General features: G+C 44.3%; 1 protein-coding gene across 1 annotated transcript; it reads left to right on the top strand.

The window, feature by feature from the left end:
• The first annotated feature begins 3,711 nt into the window (after positions 1-3,711).
• Positions 3,712-22,068, top strand: LOC110526298 (N-acetylgalactosamine-6-sulfatase). The gene is given in 11 exon segments (XM_021607124.3): positions 3,712-3,750; positions 3,752-3,819; positions 4,475-4,541; positions 5,221-5,348; positions 6,448-6,587; positions 6,834-6,937; positions 10,530-10,666; positions 11,218-11,320; positions 16,525-16,646; positions 20,899-21,016; positions 21,632-22,068. Coding segments are annotated over 11 exon segments (1,098 nt in total). The 5' UTR covers positions 3,712-3,726; the 3' UTR covers positions 21,719-22,068.
• The last annotated feature ends 78 nt before the right edge of the window (positions 22,069-22,146 follow it).

The raw sequence follows: 22,146 nt of genomic DNA, 5'->3' as shown, positions 1-22,146 counted from the left end.
GTTATCATGTGATACTTCCTCATCGCTTTCTTCGTCTTGCTTTCTGCAATGGATGTCTGTCTAATTCAAACTTTGATATTGTTTTGTAGTTTAATATGTTGTTTTTGGGCAGATACTCCTTCAAACAAGTCGACTCCGAACATTATCATCATTCTTATGGATGACGTAAGATGTTGATGCATTTTTAGTTTGGGGAGTGTTACTTTTGGGGGATGAGACTTGGGGGATCTCGAAAACCTGTAGCATGATTACTCTAATGGAATGCTGACATGACTGGATGTGTCCTCTCTGATTATATACCACGTATACTTGAAATATATTGACATACAATAATACACAGCATGCCAAAATATGCTTTGTATTTGGTCTCTGTCAGGAAATGGTAACCTTTTCTCTGCAACTCTATTTGAGCTGTTGTGTTCTAATGTAAAGGCTGCTTATCATAGCATAATGATCCACTAACATTTGACAGCTTGTTCCTCTAATGTTTTTAGATGGGCTGGGGAGATTTGGGAGTGTTTGGCCAGCCCTCCAAGGAGACCCCAAACCTTGACTCCATGGCTGCCCAAGGGATGCTGTTCCCCAACTTCTACACAGCTAACCCCCTCTGCTCTCCATGTGAGTGTCAGCTACATACATGTCATACTTTATTAATGTCCCAATTCTTCAATTCATAGATATAAAAAACATATTACACTGATTATAAAGACATAAGGGATTCAAAGTCTGAATAGCTAGTGTGGTACCAATTCTGGATAGGAATTGGCACCACATGCATAAGAACCTGACTGTCAGTGCAACAATCAATGATGACAATTCAATAATATTGTGATTGTCATTGAAGAGGAATAGTTGCAGTGATGGTAACGTCACTGTGATTAAGTGGGATTTGGTGAGTGGTAGGTGCAGGCATCCTTCAAAAGCCTTTTGAAACAATGTGACGCATACATCAGAAGCCTAAGCTGTGTGTGTCTGGGTGATAGAGGGGAGAAGACTCATTATGCTAATAGGGATAATACACTATTGAAATATGCTAATTATACCTAATTTGGGAATTTGAATAAACGTGTTATGCAAAATAGATCGACCCTTTTCTTTTTTCTAATTAATATTTAAGCAAATAAGACCTAATCAATTGCTTATCTCATATGTGTGTGTGATGTGAGTGCCTGAAGGAAGCCAACTGCATCATACCTGGCTATTTGAATTAACGCCACGGAGAGGGTATTAGAGGATTCAGCCACTGAATGTTAATTAGAAGTGTAATCATATACTGAAATGGTACGTGGCTTAATCACAATATCCAGGGTGAGCTCCCATATACACTACCATTCAAAAGTTTGGGGTCACTTAGAAATGTCCTTGTTTGTTTTTTTTAAAGAAAAACATATTTTTTGTCCATTAAAATAACATCAAATTGATCAGAAATGCAGTGTAGACATTGTTAATGTTGTAAATGACTATTGTAGCTGGAAATGGCTGATTTTTTAATGGACTATCTACGTAGGTGTACAGAGGCCCATTATCAGCAACTATCACTCCTGTGTTCCAATGGCACATTGTGTTAGCTAATCCATGTTATTCATTTTAAAAGGCTATTTGATCATTAGAAAACCCTTTTGCAATTATGTTAGCAGAGCTGAAAACTGTTGTCCTGATTAAAGAAGCAATAAAACTGACCTTCTTTAGACTAGTTGAATATCTGGAGCATCAGCGTTTGTGGGTTCGATTACAGGCTCATAATGGCCAGAAACAAATATCTTTCTTCTGAAACTCGTCAGTCTATTATTGTTCTGAGAAATGAAGGCTATTCCATGCGAGAAATTGCCAAGAAACTGAAGATCTCGTACAACGCTGTGTACTTCACCCTTCACATAGCAGCGTACACAGGCTCTAAACAGAATGGAAAGACGAGTGGGAGGCCCCGGTGCACAACTGAGCAAGAGGCAAGTACAATTGAGGGTCTAGTTTGAGAAACAGACGCCTCACAAGTCCTCAACTGGCAGCTTTATTAAATAGTACCCGCAAAACACCAGTCTCATCATCAACAGTGAAGATGCGACTCCGGGATGCTGGCCTTCTAGGCAGAGTTGCAAAGAGAAAGCCATATCTCAGACTGGCCAATTAAAATAACAGATTAAGATGGGCAAAAGAACACAGACACTGGACAGAGGAACTCTGCCTAGAAGGCCAGCATCCCGGAGTTGCCTCTTCACTGTTGACGTTGAGACTGGTGTTTTGCGGGTACTATTTAATGAAGCTGCTACTTGAGGACTTGTGAGGTGTCTGTTTCTAAAACTAGACACTCAATTGTACTTGTCCTCTTTCTCAGTTGTGCACCGGGGCCTCCCACTCCTCTCTCTATTCTGGTTAGGGCCAGTTTGCGCTGTTCCGTGAAGGGTGAAGTACACAGCGTTGTACGAGATCTTCAGTTTCTTGGCAATTTCTCGCATGGAATAGCCTTCATTTCTCAAAACAATAATAGACTGACGAGTTTTAGAAGAATGGTCTTTGTTTCTGGCCATTATGAGCCTGTAATCAAACCCACAAATGCTGATGCTCCAGATACTCAACTAGTCTAAAGAAGGCTAGTTTTATTGCTTCATTAATCAGGACAACAGTTTTCAGCTGTGTTAACATAACTGCAAAAGGGTTTTCTACTGATCTATTAGCCTTTTAAAAGGATCAGTTTGGATTAGTTAACACAATGTGCCATTGGAACACAGGAGTGATGAGTCAAACAGTCAAAAGTTTGGACACACCTACTCATTCAAGTGTTTTTCTTAATTTTTACTATTTTCTACATCGTAGAATAATAGTAAAGACATTAAAACTATGAAATAACACATATGGAATCATGTAGTAACCAAAAAAGTATTAAACAAATCAAAATATATTTTAGATTCTTAAAAGTAGCCACCCTTTGCTTTGATGACAGCTTTGCACATACTTTTTTATTTATTAGTCTTTTTGTTATTTTTTTCCCTTTATTTCTTTATTATTACATTTTTTACCCCCTTTTTTCTCCCCGATTTCGTGATATCCAATTGGTAGTGATAGTCTTATACCATCGCTGCAACTCCCGTACGTACTCTGGAGAGGCGAAGGTCGAGAGCCATCTGTTTTCCGAAACACGACCCTGCCAAGCCACACTGCTTCTCGATAAAATGCTTGCTTAACCTGGATCTAACTAGTTATATACTGTGGAACTTTATGTAAAATCACATGCAGCCTCTCCCACTTTAACTACGCATTCAGCTGATCATTTAAATTGTTTATCAAAACATGATTTTGATGTCTCTTATCCAATACTCCTTAGCCAGAGCTTCACTTCTGACAGGACGATTACCAGTTAGGAATGGATTCTATACCACCAATGCCCATGCCAGGAATGGTGAGCTCTAACTCTCTCTTTTGAGTTATATTTTCCTTGCTGCTTTGCCACACAAATTAATGTAACCCCTGACCTTTGCAGCCTACACACCCCAAGAGATAGTAGGAGGGATCTCAAGGGATGAAATTCTATTACCACAGATACTGAAGAAGAAGGGTTACGTCAACAAGATCATCGGCAAGTGGTGGGCACCATTCATTTTTATCTAATTTGAAGTGGTAACAATAGTGACAATTCTAATTCTGTGTTTCTCCTTCCCCCATCATTTGTCCTGGCCTAAGGCATCTTGGCCACAGAGCTCACCACCTACCTCTGGAGCATGGTTTTGATGAATGGTTTGGTGCTCCAAACTGCCACTTCGGTCCCTACAACAGCAGCGACAGGCCTAATGTCCCGGTCTATAACAACTCTCAGATGGTGGGAAGGTATACATACACACACACACACACCCTGCACACACTCCTACTCTCACTCACTCACACAGAACAGAAAACATAAAAATCCTCTCTCCCGGACTCTTTCAGTGTTTGGCTCGGCTGGCTGCTCCTCTGAATGAGGATAGTTTTTTTTTACTCTTCTCTGTACCAGCTGCGCTTGTGTATTCCATTTTCCGCCCATTTGTTTTCCCCAAAACAGCCATATGTGTATTCGGGGTCATTGGCGCTAGCAGGCGGGCGCTTTTTGCGCTTAGCCGTGGGTTTAATCAGCATAGCGTGCCTGAGCCTGGACAGACGCACACACACGCACCCAGGAGACGGCAGGTTGCGTTGGCGGTGTGTGAGGACACCTGGAACAGCCCGAGCATGAGAGAGACGGCGGGCGCTGCTGCGTCTACTGTTCCACGCTTCAGTACTATCTCATAACAGTTCCCCTGCTCTTCAGAGACTTCTCAAATCTGCTTCTCTAAACTTCCCTCTAATCACAGCCTGGGAGGACAGGCTTCTCAAAGTCTGCTGCTGGGTTTTTGGAATAAAACGGATTGTTTATTAAATAGTGTTGTGTATGAGTCCTATTGATAACTAATAACTATTGTACTTATGTAGATGACACGGAAACTAATGAACTACATTTGTTTTCTAGATACTATGAGGAGTTTGGGATCGATAAGAAAACTGGGGAATCTAACCTTACACAAATCTACTTGGAGGTAAAGTGATTGCGTGGCAGACGTCTGTCCCAGTTCTTCCTTACAAATACTACTTGTTGTAGGAATTTCCAGGTGAAGGAAAAGGAGACCAGTCATTGATAAAGTCAGTCACAATCAATCCAATTGAATTACCAGTTACCACAGGGAGACGACTCCAGCACAGAAGCGGAGAAAATGTCTAACTGGCCTTCTCTAAGCATGCCCTTCTCTAAGCATGCCCTTCTCTAAGCATGCCCTACCTGCCCTTTATATTCTAATCTCACAGCACCAATGTTCTGTAAACACTGAGAGGCAGGTAGGAAGTCACAACATCAGCTGCTACAGAATCGCAGTGTCAGAATATAATGACAATCCATATCTTCTGTCCTTGTACCTCTAGTCTGGCGCCAATCACCATGAACAGATATGAGAACAATCCATAACATTCACTATCAAGTCTAGTGACCCATCAACCCATACACAAATTAGTGTCCCAAATAGAACACTGGAAATCATGTGTATTATATAAAGGGAAAAATGATAATATGCTAAGCATTGTGTTAATTACTTTTCACTGAATATGAACTTTATTCATCTTAAATCTTCCCATTACACTACTGTTCTCTGTCAGTTTTGTAGTGAATTTTCTGGATGGTGTCTGGTCTGATAGCAGACTATAATCTAATTTCTTTCCTTCCAGGAGGGCCTTGACTTCATATTTCACCAAAACATGGCCCAGCGGCCATTTTTTCTCTACTGGGCAGCAGATGCTACGCATGCTCCGGTCTACGCTTCAAAACGGTTCCTGGGGAAGAGCCAGAGGGGGCGGTACGATCACAACACTTGAAGCTACAATCATAAAATGTCAATAATAAAGCCATATCTAGAAAATGACACTTGGCTGCAAAGTCTTACACAGAGACATGTGATGTGTTGCTGACAAATCATGGAGAGTTTCTCCCAGAGCAGAGAGTTTGGACACTCTCTTGGTTATTAACCTGTATCATTGCTGGCTTTGTTGATCTGGCTATTATAGGACCTAATTAGTAAATTTCTCTTGACGATTTTCTACCCCGGTACAGTATTTCTGTTTTTGTACAATGTTTACCAAACTGGCTTGTTTTAAAACTCTGCTTGAATCTCTGGGACTTAGGCCATTGATTTAGGGGCTTTGTGAATGTGTGAAGTGGATGAGCTGTGCCTGCAGCAGTGTTACGGGGTGGGGAAAGTCATTAGCATGAGCCACTGCGTATTCTACTTGGTGATCAATCTCTCATCTCACACCTGGAAACGTGAGCGGAATTAGATGCCACTTGGAAGAACAGAATCACAGTATCAACATGAAGATTCAAAATTGAAATGAGAAAAATATTGTAATAATGAAGAGAAGAAAAAACCTGTTTCCTGCTCTGAGGATATTGTCAATTAAATGTAGATTTTTCACACCCCTTTGCCCCTCTGTGGTAGTGGTGAGGGTTAAGGGATGTGTTGCTCGTCTGGGCTCAGGTCACTTAGTATTCCTCTCAGTCTCGGTGAATACTCAGGCCTCACTAAGCAGGCATTTCTTCAGAATGCCAAATGAGGTTTTTGTTGACAGAGAAATGGATCAGAGATGAAAAGTGTTAGCCAGGTGCCTGGGATAGGTGGCTCACACTGAGATGGAATGCTTTTCCATTTTTTTCCAACAGGCTTTTAGTCCATGTTTTTTGTGTGAAAACTCTTGTTGCTAAATATCAAATGATTTTTAGTAAAAACCTAATTTACCTCCATGTTTTCTAGAATAATGTAGCTTGGTTGCTGGGTTTGCCTAGCCCTAGTGCCTACACATATCTGTCTGTCTGTCTGTCTGTCTGTCTATGGTGAGTGGGATTGTGCATTTGAAGTTCCTGAGATCCTGTAGTTTGAATGACTTGTGTGCGTACTGCAGGTACGGTGATGCAGTGATGGAGCTGGACTACAGTGTTGGACAGATGCTGGCCTGGCTGCGTGCTCTGGGCATCGACAAGGACACCTTTGTGTTCTTCACCTCGGACAACGGGGCCGCAGTGATGTCCGGCCCCAAGCAGAGTAAGATCTGCACAACATCTCTCAACTCATGATACCAACAAATGCAATTCCATGCTTCTTTCTTACAGTTCTTGTATACATGCCTGTATGGATAGATGTGAGTAATGTACTCTTATGTCTATGAGTAGTATGTGTGGGTATTTTCTTTGTTTGGGGCTCCTTTCAGTTGTGTTTAAAGTAAGTTGTTTTAGTAATCTCTTTTATCATGGTGCTTAGCGTGTGAGTGATGTGTTTCTGTCCCCTGAGGTGGCAGTAACGGCCCGTTTCTCTGTGGGAAAGAAACTACGTTTGAGGGTGGAATGAGGGAACCTGCCATCGCCTGGTGGCCTGGACACATCCCAGCAGGCACGGTGAGAACTCTCTCTTTCTCTCTGTTCTACCTGTCTGGAACATCTCCAGGTTCTAGGTGTTCTACTTGTCTGGAGTTGGGGAACATCTCCTGGTATTTACACACAGCTGTGAGACACTGGATTGCTATATGTCTGTAAGCAGCTGGGTTTTCAAGCAGGTACCACATTAGAAAGTAATTACAATTAGTCATTTCAGTAATCGTCTCTCTCATGTCATTGTAGTTCTTTCTTTCGTTTGTGTATCAATGTCCTCAACATCATCACAGCTCATCTCTCCCCAGGTGCTGGCATTGCAAACACAAACACACCATTTTTTGTTTGTTTGAATGTGTGTATGTGTGTGCAAGTGTGGACTTTTGTCAAATACTTTTTTGAGGTGGCAAGGTTCATCTTCTTACCCCCCCTCCCTTTCCTGTCTTCCTCCTCTGTGAGCCTGTGAGGAAGACTTTCCCCCTGATCCGCTAAGCCTGTGCGTTCTGCAAATGACTTTTAATTGTATTAGGGGCAGCTGTGACACGGGGCTGTGGCGCAGAGGGATTTTTTCTGGAGGAGCGAGCGGAGGAAGCAGTCTGTAGGCTGAAGTAAGCCCTGCCCCCGGCTCATATCGGAGGGGTGTGCTGTGGCCTGATAGCGCTGCAGAGTGGCGAGGGAGAGGGGGATTGGGAGCATCTTAAGCGGCTAATCTGTTTGTGTGTTTGCTGAGGTTGGATTGAGCTGTAATGAGGGCTTCTGTATCTGAATATGCCAGGCACACAGGATAAAGGACAGGAAAAAAAGTAAAGGGGTGGTTGGGAGAAGAGAGGGAAGGGTGCACCCGTTGCAGTGCTCTACAGGGTTGCTTCTGGAAAAGATGGCAGTGCCAGGGAGGTAGGGAGAGTTTTGTATGCAGGGTCTTTGGTGTGCTGGTGCAGTGCCATGACAGCCCAACCTCTATGTACGTTTGTCTGTAGCACCTGCTGGTGGGTTAACTAGAGAAATGACTGCAGATGAAACACTTCTGAGAACAGAGTATTGTGAATGAGGCACCGCTGTTATGCTGATGAACAGGGATCATCGACTAGATTCAGCCGCAGGACGATTTTGTCTTGAGAGGATGGTCAGAGGCCGTAACATAATTACAAATCATTTCTAGACTGCAAATTGACCGCAAGAAGCCCAAACAGATATAATATTTGACTAAAACATAATAATTTCAAACCTTGCTTACATTTTGTATACAATCTCATACATCTCTCTATTGTGCGTGGGAATACTCTATAGATTTCCAAAATTTAAAATCACTTGGAGCTGATTTTTTTTTTTTTTTTGTCTTTTTATGTTCAACAATAAAAAAATATATAATAATACATTTGGCCCGCGGGCCGCCAGTTGGGGAACCCTGCCGAAAGCCATCTGTGGCTTTATTCTGTGGATTGGGCAGGAATACATGGGACTAGCTCCTTTGACAAAGCAGCTTTGTTGTATGGGTTTCGTTTCATCTCCCTGCTGTTGGGGAGGATGGCCAAAGAGATGATTTCCCTCTCTGTTGCTTTGTGCGGTGCTGAAATCTCTCTGTTCGTCGGCACATTGAAAAGTTTCATAAGCCCCGAACATAAACGCTGTGCATAATGAACGGCCACACGTGCCACATCGCTTTTATTAGGTGGATTGTTGGTACGGGGACCAGCAAACATTAACAAGGCCTACTCTAAATCGTTTCAGATTAAACGTGTTTTCAGGTTAAAAACTACAGCTGTTATACATATATCATATCAACTCGTCATTGACGAAGCTGACACACTGATAGGAGTCATAGGTTTGGTTTGTCCAGTTTCAGTTTAGGCTAGGTAAAGTTATCTTCTAACATTCTCACACTTATTAAAATAATCTTCGACAGAGGAAGAGGACTCGATTACTACAATCCGTGTGAACGCCAGTGCACAGTATTGCACAGTGATTTGATAGATTAAAGTAACAAAAAAAGTTAATCCGTGTGTAGATAAATCTAGCATGCCATCGTGACTGTACGGCACGTAGCACTAATGAAAGTGTTAGTTGTTATTAATATTGAGGGACAGAGAGAGTTTTGGGAGATGTGTTGGAATGAGAGAGATGAGGTTGATGGCGGGAGCCGGGCACAGGTTCACATTCCCCTGGTGACTGAGGGGCCGCGTTGGGATGAGGCTGGCTGGGATGGAGGGGGAAAGGGAGGGCTTTTCCCCCAACGCTGCTGCTGCTGCTGCCACTGTCACAATCCCTTTTGTTGTGTTTATCAGCTGGGAGACACGGAGCCTGAGTGCGTTAGACGGGGATAGCAGGTCTGCCACGTCAGATAACTACCACCAGGGTTTAACCAAGAACCACACAGACAAAAGGCTGACAAAAAGAGTAAATACAGAAAGAAATATACAGAATGGAGAGAAAAGTGTAAATGGAAATAAATGGGAGATAATGAAATGGTGTCTCAACTATTTAGACTTTAAAAAAAAAATGGATAGCTTTTTTTTTGGTTGAGGATTTAGGGTTGTCTGTGCTACCTGGTAGTCAACTTCATTAATTATCCTTTTTGATTTCTCTTGTTTTTTTTTAACATCGTGTGTGTGTTAAGCGTGAGAGTGCAGATAACGGAATGTGTTGCGGGGCCCTTTCTGGCTGGTGCAGTGGCTGCGGGAGAAAAAGGAATTCATTTTGGTAGTGTGTGCAGGCAGCTGATAGGAGCATGGCGGCGCAGCTGCTCTGGGCTGATAGCACTATCTGATTGTGAGCGTGCCGTCTCCCTCAAAGGGCTGCTCAGGAGAGAATGGAATGGAAGATCAAGGATGACAGTGAAAAAATTGCATTTTATCTGAAAATAGTTCAAAGTTTATAAATAAAATAAAGCTTTTCACAGGGACTGTGGAAGGGAGATAAAATAGCTAGCGCTAGCCCGGGCCTCATCTTCTCTCTTTCTCCTCACTCCCCCTTTTCTCCTAATTTACAGAGGCGTTTGTGAGGTTTATAATAAACCTGCGAGCGCAGATTATAGAGGAGACTGAAGAAATGCATCATCAGGACTCACCCCCCCCCCCCCACCTCCACTCCACCCAATACGCTGAAATGGTGGGCTTTCATAGGGGGCGCGTGCACACTGTTGGCCATTGTGCTGTCGTGTTGGGTTTCATGCATGGAGAGGGATCCCTTGGTGTCTCTGCAGGCTTCTGGTGTATCACAGCCTCCCAGTAGTGTGAATCACTCTGCTCTGAGAAGTTCTCTCTGCTCCCCAGCCTTGCTCTGATCACTGCGCTTCACAAGGCTGCCGCGTTTCGCTGTTCACGGTCCTGACATGGACACTCACCACATCTTTGGAGGAGACGCTCAAGCATTTTGACAGGATAGTAATTGATTAAAGCAAATAAAGTGTTGTAATTTGGGGAACAAAGTTTTAGTATTTGTAATTAAATTGATCAGTTTGTGCATCGATCTGGTACGTATGGATGCCCATGCAAGCCATCTAACTTCCTGCAACAATCGCTGTTAAACTTTCATGTCAGCACCCATAGACAATGTGATTCTATCTGGATTTGAATTCCAATGTGTTACGGTTCAATACAAGGACTCTTTCTCCCATCTCCAGGTGAGCCAACAGCTGGGGACTGTGATGGATCTGTTCAGCACCAGTCTGTCTGTGGCAGGCCTCAGTGTTCCAGATGACAGGCTCATAGATGGACTGGACCTCAGCCCTGTCCTCCATAACAACACACTCATCAACAGGTTAGAACTCGCAGCTGAAAGAGGATTAAATGGCCCTGTCAGAGGGATTCATTCATGTAAGATAAGGTGATGAATATGATGTGTTATGTATACTGTTTGTATACTTGCCCTCCTAACTTGGTCGGTACACATAGCTTGAACTTTTGACCAGCAAAATCATGGACCACTCAATAAGAGTTTCATCACATGCAAGTCTGAAGTTAGGATTTGGCTGTGAGGTCAGCTATGCCCTCTGCTGGTCACGGTACTTTGGGAGTTTGTGCCCCTGCTGTAAGATGGGCGGGCGGATGTAGGCTTTGGGAGAGCAGCGGCGGCGGTGCCCCCTGTAAGGAGGCTGCTGGCTGGTGCCCAGGGAGAGGGACCACCCTGGTGGATAAGGTGTTCCACCAAGCACATAATGGGATGAGCCATGGCAGCGTGGTGGTGGGGTGCGAGCCTGCGAGGGAGGGCCAGGCACTGCAGCACAGGGGGAGGGGGGTTCTGGAGCTGAGAGAGGGCTGCTGCTTATCACAGGAATCCAGCAGTCACCAATCCCATTTCACACCCAACAGGCCCATCTTCTATTACCGCGGCAATGAGATGATGGCAGTCAGGGTTGGGCCTTACAAGGCCCACTATTGGACGTGGAGCAACTCGTGGGAGGAGTTTAACCGGGTGAGTCCCTCTTAGTGACTGTATTGTGTATTTCGCTCTCTCGCTCTCTCTCTGACTGTAGATTATCTCTCTGTCTCTCTCTCTCTCTTTCATCCCCACATCCTCAGCAAGCCATCCACAGTGCTCTATAAAAACACACATTTGGTAGTCAGTGTTATCTTGAAAACAGCTCATCAAGTGGCTGTTGTGTACATCAGTGGCTAATGAATATTAATGAGGACACCCCACTTCACCAAAGTACTATCATTAATCAGCACTGGCTGTCGCTGGTGGAGCGTTCTCCCCTCCTGTTGAGTATCCTGCTCTCCCCTCCTGCTGAGTATCCTGCTCTCCCCTCCTGCTGAGTATCCTGCTCTCCCCTCCTGCTGAGTATCCTGCTCTCCCCTCCTGCTGAGTATCCTGCTCTCCCCTCCTGCTGAGTATCCTGCTCTCCCCTCCTGCTGAGTATCCTGCTCTCCCCTCCTGCTGAGTATCCTGCTCTCCCCTCCTGCTGAGTATCCTACTCTCCCCTCCTGCGGCGTATCCTGATCTTCCATCCTGCTGAGTATCCTGCTCTCCCCTCCTGTGCCCTGAGAAGTAAGAATGTGTTCTCTCCTTCTCGAGACACCCTTTAAAATATGTCCTGCTCCTCTCCCTCAGAAACCTCTGTTTCAAACGTGCAAGTTTGCATTATGCCCCATCGGTTGCTTAAATTGCTCTCTCCTAGAGGGGCGCTGAATCAATAGCAGCCTCCTTTATCAGCTCATGTGAACTGGAGTGGAACTTCACAAATAATGGCGTCTGATTGCCTGTGTGTTGCCTATCGATTGGTATGTGTGCGTGTGTCCATGAATGTGTGTGTCTGCGAGCAAAAGATGGTTTGAAGGGGAGGCTCTGGGTCTCCAAAGCTGTGACTCTGAGAGTTAATGTGTCGGTTCTTCACCAGAATGGGCAGCATGCATTCAGAGCTTTACAATGACCCTAGACCTTCACATCTCACCCGAGAGCATCCATCACACAGAAAAAACACTCTTTATTTCAAGCGGTTTTAAATGGGTCTGAATATTGTGCTGAAACGTTGATCCATCATTCAAGCTTACTATTTTCTCACCAGTTGTAAGTAATGTTGCGCATTTACTATTTATGTGAAGTAAAAAATAAAACACGGATGGTGTGTCTTTCTGAACTTGATATTCAATTATGGCTTAATAGCCATGAGCTCTACTGTGATTTTACTGGTAAAATCCAAGAGATTTGGTGATGTGCAAAATTAGACATTTCACAGGGTTAAGTGGATTTCATCAAACACTCTTGTTGGATGGTGTGGTAATGGTGTGAGGTATGTGTTGGGAATGGGAACGGTCTGTGTCTGATGTTATCTGCTCGGCCTGGTCTTTGGTGTGTAGCATACATTTAATATGACTCTTTTTATATAATATTTTTCTTTGAGGAAAATATGAAACCAAAATTCTACTTTTGCATTCCATTTTATGTCCCTTGATTCCTCCCCTCATCTTATAATGCTGGCTACTTTACTCCATCTTTAAAAGAACATTGCTGTACGATCTGCTATCTTAATACCATGAGAGATATGGAGTTCTGCTGTGTCTTTTTCTTGGATACAGATTAAAAGGGCTTTCTCACAGTTCAAGGGGATTTAGGCTCTTTTACATTTCTAAGACCAATGCACAGAGACTGCTTCAGGACACTGTAGGCAAGTCTGGATCATAGTGCGCTATGCAGTGTACTGAAGTGAGGTGTGTGTGTGTGCTCGTGCCTGTGCTCCTTTGAGCGAGGCTGCTTGTAGTCCCAGAGGGGAGTCGGTAGAGTGCCTTACAGATGAGTGCTCTCTCAATATTAGTCGTGTTGCTCACAAGGGCACCTGAGAGGTCTCTCCAGGGGGTCTGGAGGGGGCTGTGACTCAATCAGCCTCTGTCAGAGCCAGGCTGCTACCCCAGAGAGAGGGGGGGGGGGGGAATAAGGGAGCAAGCCTGCACACTTTTGGGGGTCGGCAGGACAATTGTAACAGGCCATGGCCCCACATTCTGACTGGCAGATAGAGTAGCCACATACAGTTGAAGTCGGAAGTTTACATACACTTAGGTTGGAGTCAAGTTGACTGAGTTGACTGTGCCTTTAAACAGCTTGGAAAATTCCAGAAAATTATGTCATGGCTTTAGAAGCTTCTGATAGGCTAATTGACATCATTTGAGTCAATTAGAGGTGTACCTGTGGATGTATTTCAAGGCCTACCTTCAAACTCTGTGCCTCTTTGCTTGACATTATGGGAAAATCAAAAGAAATCAGCTAAGACCTCAGAAAAAGAATTGTAGACCTCCACAAGTCTGGTTCATCCTTGGGAGCAATATCCAAATGCCTAAAGGTACCACATTCATCTGTACAAACAATAGTACCCAAGTATAAACATCATGGAACCACACAGCCATCATACCGCTCAGGAAGCAGACGCGTTCTGTCTCCTAGAGATGAACGCACTTTGGTGTGAAAAGTGCAAATCAATCCCAGAACAACAGCAAAGGACCTTGTGAAGATGCTGGACCCACTGGAATTGTGATGCAGTGAATTACAAGTTGGAAAAATGACTTGTGTGATGCACAAAGTAGATGTCCTAACTGACTTGCCAAAACTATAGTTTGTAAACAAGAAATTTGTGGAGTGATTGAAAAATGAGTTTTAATGACTCCAACCTAAGTGTATGTAAACCTCTGACTTCAACTGTATATCCACAGTAAAACGAGTCCTATTTCGACATAACCTGAAAGGCCGCTCAGCAATGAAGAAGCCACTGCTCCAAAACCTCCATAAAAAAGCCAGACTACGGTTTGCAACTACACATGGGGACAAAGATGGTACTTTTAGGGGAAATGTACTCTGGTCTGATGAAACAACAATGGAACTGTTTGGCCCTAATGACAATTGTTATGTTTGGAGGAGAAAGGGGGACGCTTGCAAGCCGAAGAACACCATCCCAACCGTGAAGCACGGGGGTGGCAGCATCATGTTGTGGGAGTACTTTGCTGCAGGAGGGACTGGTGTACTTCACAAAATACACTGCTCAAAAAAATAAAGGGAACACAAACAACACAATGTAACTCCAAGTCAATCACACTTCTGTGAAATCAAACTGTCCACTTAGGAAGCAACCCTGATTGACACTAAATTTCACATACTGTTGTGCAAATGGAATAGACAATAGGTGGAAATTATAGGCAATTAGCAAGACACCCCCAATAAAGGAGTGGTTCTGCAGGTGGTGACCACAGACCACTTCTCAGTTCCTATGCTTCCTGGCTGATGTTTTGGTCACTTTTGAATGCTGGCGGTGCTTTCACTCTAGTGGTAGCATGAGACGGAGTCCCACACAAGTGGCTCAGGTAGTGCAGCTCATCCAGGATGGCACATCAATGCGAGCTGTGGCAAGAAGGTTTGTTGTGTCTGTAGGCATAGTGTCCAGAGCATGGAGGCGCTACCTGGAGACAGGTCAGTACATCAGGAGACGTGGAGGAGACCGTAGGAGGGCAACAACCCAACAGCAGGACTGCTACCTCCACCTTTGTGCAAGGAGGAGCAGGAGGAGCACTGCCAGAGCCCTGCAAAATGACCTCCAGCAGGCCACAAATGTGCATGTGTCTGCACAAACTCCATGAGGGTGGTATGAGGGCCTGACGTCCACAGGTGGGGCTTGTGCTTACAGCCCAACACCGTGCAGGATGTTTGGCATGTGCCAGAGAACACCAAGATTGGCAAATTCGCCACTGGCGCCCTATGCTCTTCACAGATGAAAGCAGGTTCACACTGAGCACATGTGACCGACGTGACAGAGTCTGGAGACGCCGTGGAGAACGTTCTGCTGCCTGCAACATCCTCCAGCATGACCGGTTTGGCTGTGTGTCAGTCGTGGGGTGGCATTTCTTTGGGGGGCCGCACAGCCCTCCATGTGCTCGCCAGAGGTAGCCTGACTGCCATTAGGTACCGAGATGAGATCCTCAGACCCCTTGTGAGACCATATGCTGGAGCGGTTGGCCCTGGGTTCCTCCTAATGCAAGACGATGCTAGACCTCGTGTGGCTGGAGTGTGTCAGCAGTTCCTGCAAGAGGAAGGCATTGATGCTATGGACTGGCCTGCCCGTTCCCCGTTCCCCGTTATTTTTTGGAGCAGTGTAGATGGGATCATGAGGAGGAGAAAATTATGTGGATATATTGAAGCAACATCTCAAGACATCAGTCAGGAAGTAAAAGCTTGGTCGCAAATGGGTCATCCAAATGGACAATGACCCCAAGCATACTTCCAAAGTTGTGGCAAAATGGCTTAAGGACAACAAAGTCAAGGTATTGGAGTGGCCATCAAAGCCCTGACCTCAATCCTATTGAACATTTGTGGGCAGAATTGAAAAAGCGTGTGTGTGCAAGGATGCCTACAAACCTGACTTAGTTACACCAGCTCTGTCAGTAGGAATGGGCCAAAATGCACCCCACTTATTGTGGGAAGCTTGAGGAAGGCTACCCAAAACCTTTGACCCAAGTTAAACATTTTAAAGGCAATGCTACCAAATATTAATTGAGTGTGTGTAAACTTCTGACCCACTGGGAATGTGATGAAAGAAATACAAGCTGAAAGAAATAATTCTCTCTACTATTATTCTGACATTTCACATTCTTAAAAAAAAGTGGTGATCCTAACTGACCTAAGACAAGGAATTTGTACTAGGATTAAATGTTAGGAATTGTGAAAAACTGAGTTTAAATGTATTTGGCTCAGGTGTATGTAAACATCCGACTTCAACTGTAGGTAACAGTCACAGGCATACCGTAGCCCCAGGGCAGAGAGAACACGTTGACAGGTTTGAGGTGAGGAAGACATGATACTATATACTAAACAGATATAGTCACACACACTATACACCATGTACTGTACACATCTACACTCAGCTCCCTTGCACAGATTCCTCCATATCTTCAAACAGAGAGACGGCATCAGGGTCAGGTGTGCAGTGATTGGGTCGGTCTGTAGGTGGACATCATTGACAGCACAATGCATCTTGCCATCCATTTTGTCTTTTTAATTGCATTTTCTTTTCAAGGGCACTTTCTCAGGGTCAGTTGAAGTAGGTTATCTGTTACCACCACAGTCTCCATTGTCCTCTATAAAGTGGGCGTTTAGGAGCTAAAGATATATTGTGTATGTTTGTGTGTCCACTCTAACAGGGCATTAACTTCTGTCCAGGACAAGAGGTGGCAGGCGTAACCACCCACACCCAACAGGAACACACCATGCAGCCACTCATCTTCCACCTGGGGCGGGACCCCGGGGAGAAATACCCTATCAGGTGAGTGCTCACTAAAACAAACAAAGATTCCCTGGTGTACTGTTCGATTGTACTGAACGTAAAGTGAAAGGCAAGGGAAATATAGACCGGGCTTGGTGTTGGCCAGCCAATCTCCACACAGCTCAGCAAACAGCAGGCCTCTGGTTAAATAAGAGAAGACAAGAGCAGAGGAGGAGGAGGAGGGGGTTGTGGGATGTTGGTGGACAGGATCTATAGGGTCAATACTGATCCAGTTGTGGGAAAGAGGCGCGGTGAGGACTGAAGATTGATCTGTGCAGCCCCAGACTGGCTGATTAAACACTATTCTTTGTGATTGCAAATAGCTCTTTAAAGCTCGCTTTCTTGCCTCAGACCCACTGCCAGAAGTTAAAATTGCAAGACAAATTGTTCTTGTATAAATCGAGAGTGCTGTTTTAATGGACTTTTGTGTTCATTCGAACATGACCCCGTATCTATAGTTAAAATTGTGTAAAAAAAAAAAAACAGTTGGGTGTTGCGTTAGTTTTGATTTAGAATAGTGATGGTAATGATGGTGTAAAAATGTGGACAAAAATGGCCTTGAGTACAAAAGAGGCATTATTCTTTTTTACTTCACTTTTTTATCGGCAAAGACACTCATAGATGAACAAAAGCGTGACACACATTCATATAGTTTTCATAATGATTTGATGAGGGAATACAATTTCCTATTATCTAGCTTTCTCTCTGATCCGTCTTCATTCTCCTTAATGTTTTCTTCAGTCGGATTAGCTCCTGTCCCCCAGGCTGTTTCACACCCTCTGGCTGGCGCCCTCCCTTACCATCTCTCTCTCTCTCTTTCTCTCTCTCTCTCTCTTCCTCTCTCACTTTATCACTCTCTCCTCCTAATCTCTCCCACACTCCTTTTTTCACTTGAAGGGAGATGGAATAATTAAACATTCATGTTGTTTTTGATCAGCCCATCTCATCTCGGCTCTCTTCTATTCATTCCGCATAATTAAAAACAGAAAAATCTATAGCAGTGTTTTGTTGAATGCGTTGAAGCATTTATTTGGTCGTGTCCCAGACTTCTGGAGAGGAGGAGCTGGTTTGGCACCTGGAGAGAGGACCCTGCGTCCCCTCTCCCCTCTCCAAGTGGGTGGGGGTCATTGGGGTGGTCTGTGAGGTCACAATATTCCAGCCCCATCTCTTCAGCCCCAGTAATGATACCCAGCCACCCTCCACCCCCACTGCCCTCCCTCCCACCTCCTCCCTCTCTCTGTTTCCCTCTCTCCTGTCTGTGTGTCAGGCAGGCTGCTGGCCATGTGCTCCTTGGGCACCCAGCTGGACCGGCTGGCCATCATTAATCTCTGTCTGCACCTAAAGAGCCACTTAAGATGATGTAGGGCCTGTCTGCACACATACCTTCAGTTGTGTGGCAGGCTGATACTACAGCAGTAACACACGCTACCCAGGCAGTCGCTCCACTGTCCCAGCCTCTTAGGATACATGGACACACTCACTAGAGACCTGCTGCAGGAATCCAGGGGAATACAGAAGATGCTTTTCCATTCATTTCGGAGTTAGGATATTTCATATTTTGTGTTTCTCATTGATGTACAATAACAAGACCATCACAAGCACACAGAGATCAGCGTTCTACCGCTGTGAGACATTTAGAAAAAACATTTATTTTTCCGATTGTCAGTGAATTTTCAGACTGTACATGAGCACATAATTGTTCTTATTGGTCCTCTTCTATTGGTGTGGTAGATGACTCATGTGGTTAGTAGATCAGTGGGAAGGTGTGGCTGACTGGGTCCAGTGTATAGTAAGACAGCCCAGTTCTCCCTGCCTGTGTCCCAGTGGGACTGGACTTAGCCCTGCCTCCTGCTGCTCCGGCTCACTTCCCCTGGGCCCTCGTCACCCTGTGCTGAGCACTTAAGTCCCAGCCTGCCTCGGGCTAATGTAGCAGGCAGCCCTGCACACTCTGGCCTCATCTGCTGCCGACAACCACTTCAGCCCCCAATCAATAGTCTTCACCCGAATTGCTCAATTTCCACAGGAGGAGGAGAAAGGGCTGAGGTATTTGATTGTCTCTTCAATTCCCTCTGCTTGATGCCTGCCTGTGTGTGTGTGTGTGGGTTCGCTCTACCAGTGGGGTTATGAATCACTAATCAGAGTGTAGTGACACACCTGAGCAATGTCGCCTTCCCCCTGGGTGTCATGCATTATAAATCAAAAGAGTTCATTTGCATGCAGCGTTATTATTATTATTATTCCAGTTTTTTCTTTAACACCAGTGAGCTAAGGGTTCTAGTAATGATAATGAGGCTGTGCTGACTGGAGTTTTCTTTATTTGTGGAGAGGGAGGAGAGAAATAAAAAAACATGTTTTTATCTATATATTTTTAGGGTTAGGGTGCTCAATGCATAGACAAAGAATAGTCTTAACTCAAAAAGGGCTGAGTGTACACTTTGCACACCACACGAAGCTGCTGAGAGGGGGAACGGCTCATAACAATGGCTGGAATGGAGTAAATGGAATGGAATCAAACGCATGGAAACCACCATGTTTGATACCATTCCATGATTCCGTTCCAGCCATTACTATTTGCCCGTTCTCCCCAATTAAGGTGCCACCAGCCGCCTGTGTTGCAGACTGCGTTTGGTCTGGCTCTGATGTATGGTTCTAATATTTAGTGAGATAAAGCAGCTTCAGAAGTTATCTGAAAACGAATCACAGTGATCAATACAGAGCAGAGAAACAGATAGGATGGTAATGAAGTCTTCATTTTGATCAAGATATTGTCTTTGGTCCATGAAGCAGAATTTGTGATTTCAAATACATACATAGTAAAATTTTGTCTGAAATGAAACACTTGTTTCTATAGAAACCTTTACTCATTAAAGATATGATCAAGGCCGTGGTATGTTGTGATTCTGAGTCATTGCACAGTATTGCGTCACCACACAACCATAAGAAATAACCAGCAAGCCAAGGCGGAGAGCAGATGGTAAGTTTAGACCGCCATGGCCTTGTTAAGAACCTAAAGGATGAGTTGGGGTTGGGGAACACTGGAGCAGTAGAGTAGTGAAGGTGGGAGAGCAGAGGGTGTGAATATAGGACTAGCACAGGCTGAGGGAGGGGGGGAGCAGGTGATATTGTGTGGCGGAAGCCCCACTGCCCTCTGGGAGGGGGGGTGAGCCGGACAGGACCTGGGGTTATTATACTAATTGACACTTCACCTCGCACACGCGCACACCCTCCCCAGGGGCCAATCAGAGAGCTGGCTTTGGGGAGGGGCGGGGGGGATGGAGCTGGCACAGGTGCTGCTTGCGACTGTATTATGGGTGTAATTGCACTGGTGATATTTGTCTATCCACGTGTCGCGCCACCAACCGCCCACTCCCCCCAAACACACAGAGCCCATTAACCCTACAGGTCCTATTGAGAGCAGTGTTCCTTTGAAACACTTCAGGGCCTCTGCGTTTTACACACTGAATAGAATAATGCACAGAGGTGCTCCGCCGTGTCCAACAAGAATAATTGAGAGACAGGGGATGGGAAACATGGCCCATCCTGCTGAGGGCAGCCCCGAAGGGGCAGTGTGTGTGTGTGTGTGTGCGTGTATACGCTTGTGCATGAATTGGTAGGTGTGTTTGCTATCAAAAGGCTCTCGAATGAGTTAAGCTTGTCGGCTTTAAACTAGCGTTTCAGTCATTAGTGTACATTCGCTATGGATTATATCAGTTGTTTAAAGGCAGGCAGGTGTCATACAATGATAATAGATAGTCATTTTAGGCTGCACAGCACAGACTAAGCTGCAGATTTATGAAACCGATTTCTGAAAAAATGTTTTACTAATCATACAGAGATTGTTTTACACTGGTCTATATTGTAGGCCTACTGTGTTTTGTGTATGAATGTGCAGTTGTGTGAGCAGTGACCTTCTGTCATCTGTCTATATGCTGTGACCGACATCTATTCTCTGTGTTAAATTGTATAACCACGCCATTGGTGTGGTGTGTGTGGAAGAAAGTGTAAACCTGAGTGTTTGTCCTTGACCACGCTCTAATTGGAGAGCCTCGTGCATTTGTTCAGACATTTTAGGTGAATCTCTGTGTGTGTGTGTGTGTGTGTTAGTGTGTGAATACAAGATGTGGTTGCATGCCTTTACTGTGCTGTTGTAATTCTAGATGTTGTGGCCATATGCCAATATTGCCTGACTGTTATGTTTGTATGTGTGGTGAGTGTTTTGCACAACTACTTACGTCTGTGTGTTTCTCTGCAGTGCTGTGACTAAGGAGTACCAGGATGCACTGAGTCGGATCACAGCAGTGGTAGAGAAGCATAAGAAGGGTCTGGTACCAGGTGTGCCCCAGCTCAATATGTGTGACATGGCTGTCATGGTAAGATCAATATTTCACAGAATGTCCATTCCCCATGTATCATATTTTTAAAACTTGTTTCACATGATACATTTTATTTCATATTATTGTTCTGTGGCTTTTTTTTTTCGGTGCTAACATCTCTGTGTTCTTTCTCAAAGAAAATTATTTTAGAAAATAAATTGAGGAAGTGCTTGCTGTAGTGACACCTTTTCTCATTTCCTCTATCTTTTCTAACGCTGAATTCTTTCAGTAACGTCGTGGACACAATTTCAGATTTGTTACCAGAGTTATATTCTTTCCCTTTGTTTGTAAAATAATAGACTCTCTTATTGTTATTTTGGAAAAACACAGCAGTGTGATTCTTGGACCTTTTGTCCCAGCAACTGTTTTGTGGACTTTAGCTGCTTTTGGAAAAATTAGGGAGTGTTTGTCTCATTGGTTTTGGTTTTTACAAAACAGCTAAAAAGAAACATTGCTGTGTATGCTCATTGCTAAAGCACTGTTTGTACATCAATGTGAGATGTGTAGCATCAGCTCCCCCATGTGGTTTCCTTGGAGAACATAATGTAAATCATGTTCAGCTCAGGTGAATGAATGTATAAGAATGTTTTCTGTGGGTTCTTTCACTAACAGAACTGGGCCCCTCCAGGATGTGAAAAGTTAGGAAAATGCCTTAAAGCACCCAAGTCACAGCCCTGGAAGTGTGACTGGCCGCACTAGCTATCTGTTTCAGAGCCACCCTGGGAAAAGGGAGGATGTCAGCGAAGATGCTGCCTTGATGAAGAGCCATTTTCAGGAATTCAACTTGAATGTCTATTAGCTTTTAACTTGGAATGTTGAAACAGAACAGCATATGGTTTGAATGAAGGACATAAACAATGGGACGAATGCTGTCTGGGTTCCATATGATTATTAATAGAATGAAGCTGATTTGCAACTGCTTTTTTTTATGATGCCATCTATGTAGATGTTTTTCTCTCTTTACTTACTTATGCACTATTGTTTAAGACTTATTGAAATAGGGCAAAACCTTTTTTTTTCTCCAACTGGAATAAAAACATTTTATCCTACTTTTCATCTCTTATGAGATGGTTTTTAGTGTGTGACAGATCAAAGATTTCTGTGTCAACCGATGGGTCGTCACTTGC

The sequence above is a fragment of the Oncorhynchus mykiss genome, chromosome 6 (assembly GCF_057628025.1).
Source record: "Oncorhynchus mykiss isolate SJ-2025 chromosome 6, ASM5762802v1, whole genome shotgun sequence".
NCBI lineage: Eukaryota > Metazoa > Chordata > Actinopteri > Salmoniformes > Salmonidae > Oncorhynchus > Oncorhynchus mykiss.
Note: the sequence above shows the minus strand (reverse complement) of the source record. Positions and strands in the feature narration are given on the sequence as shown.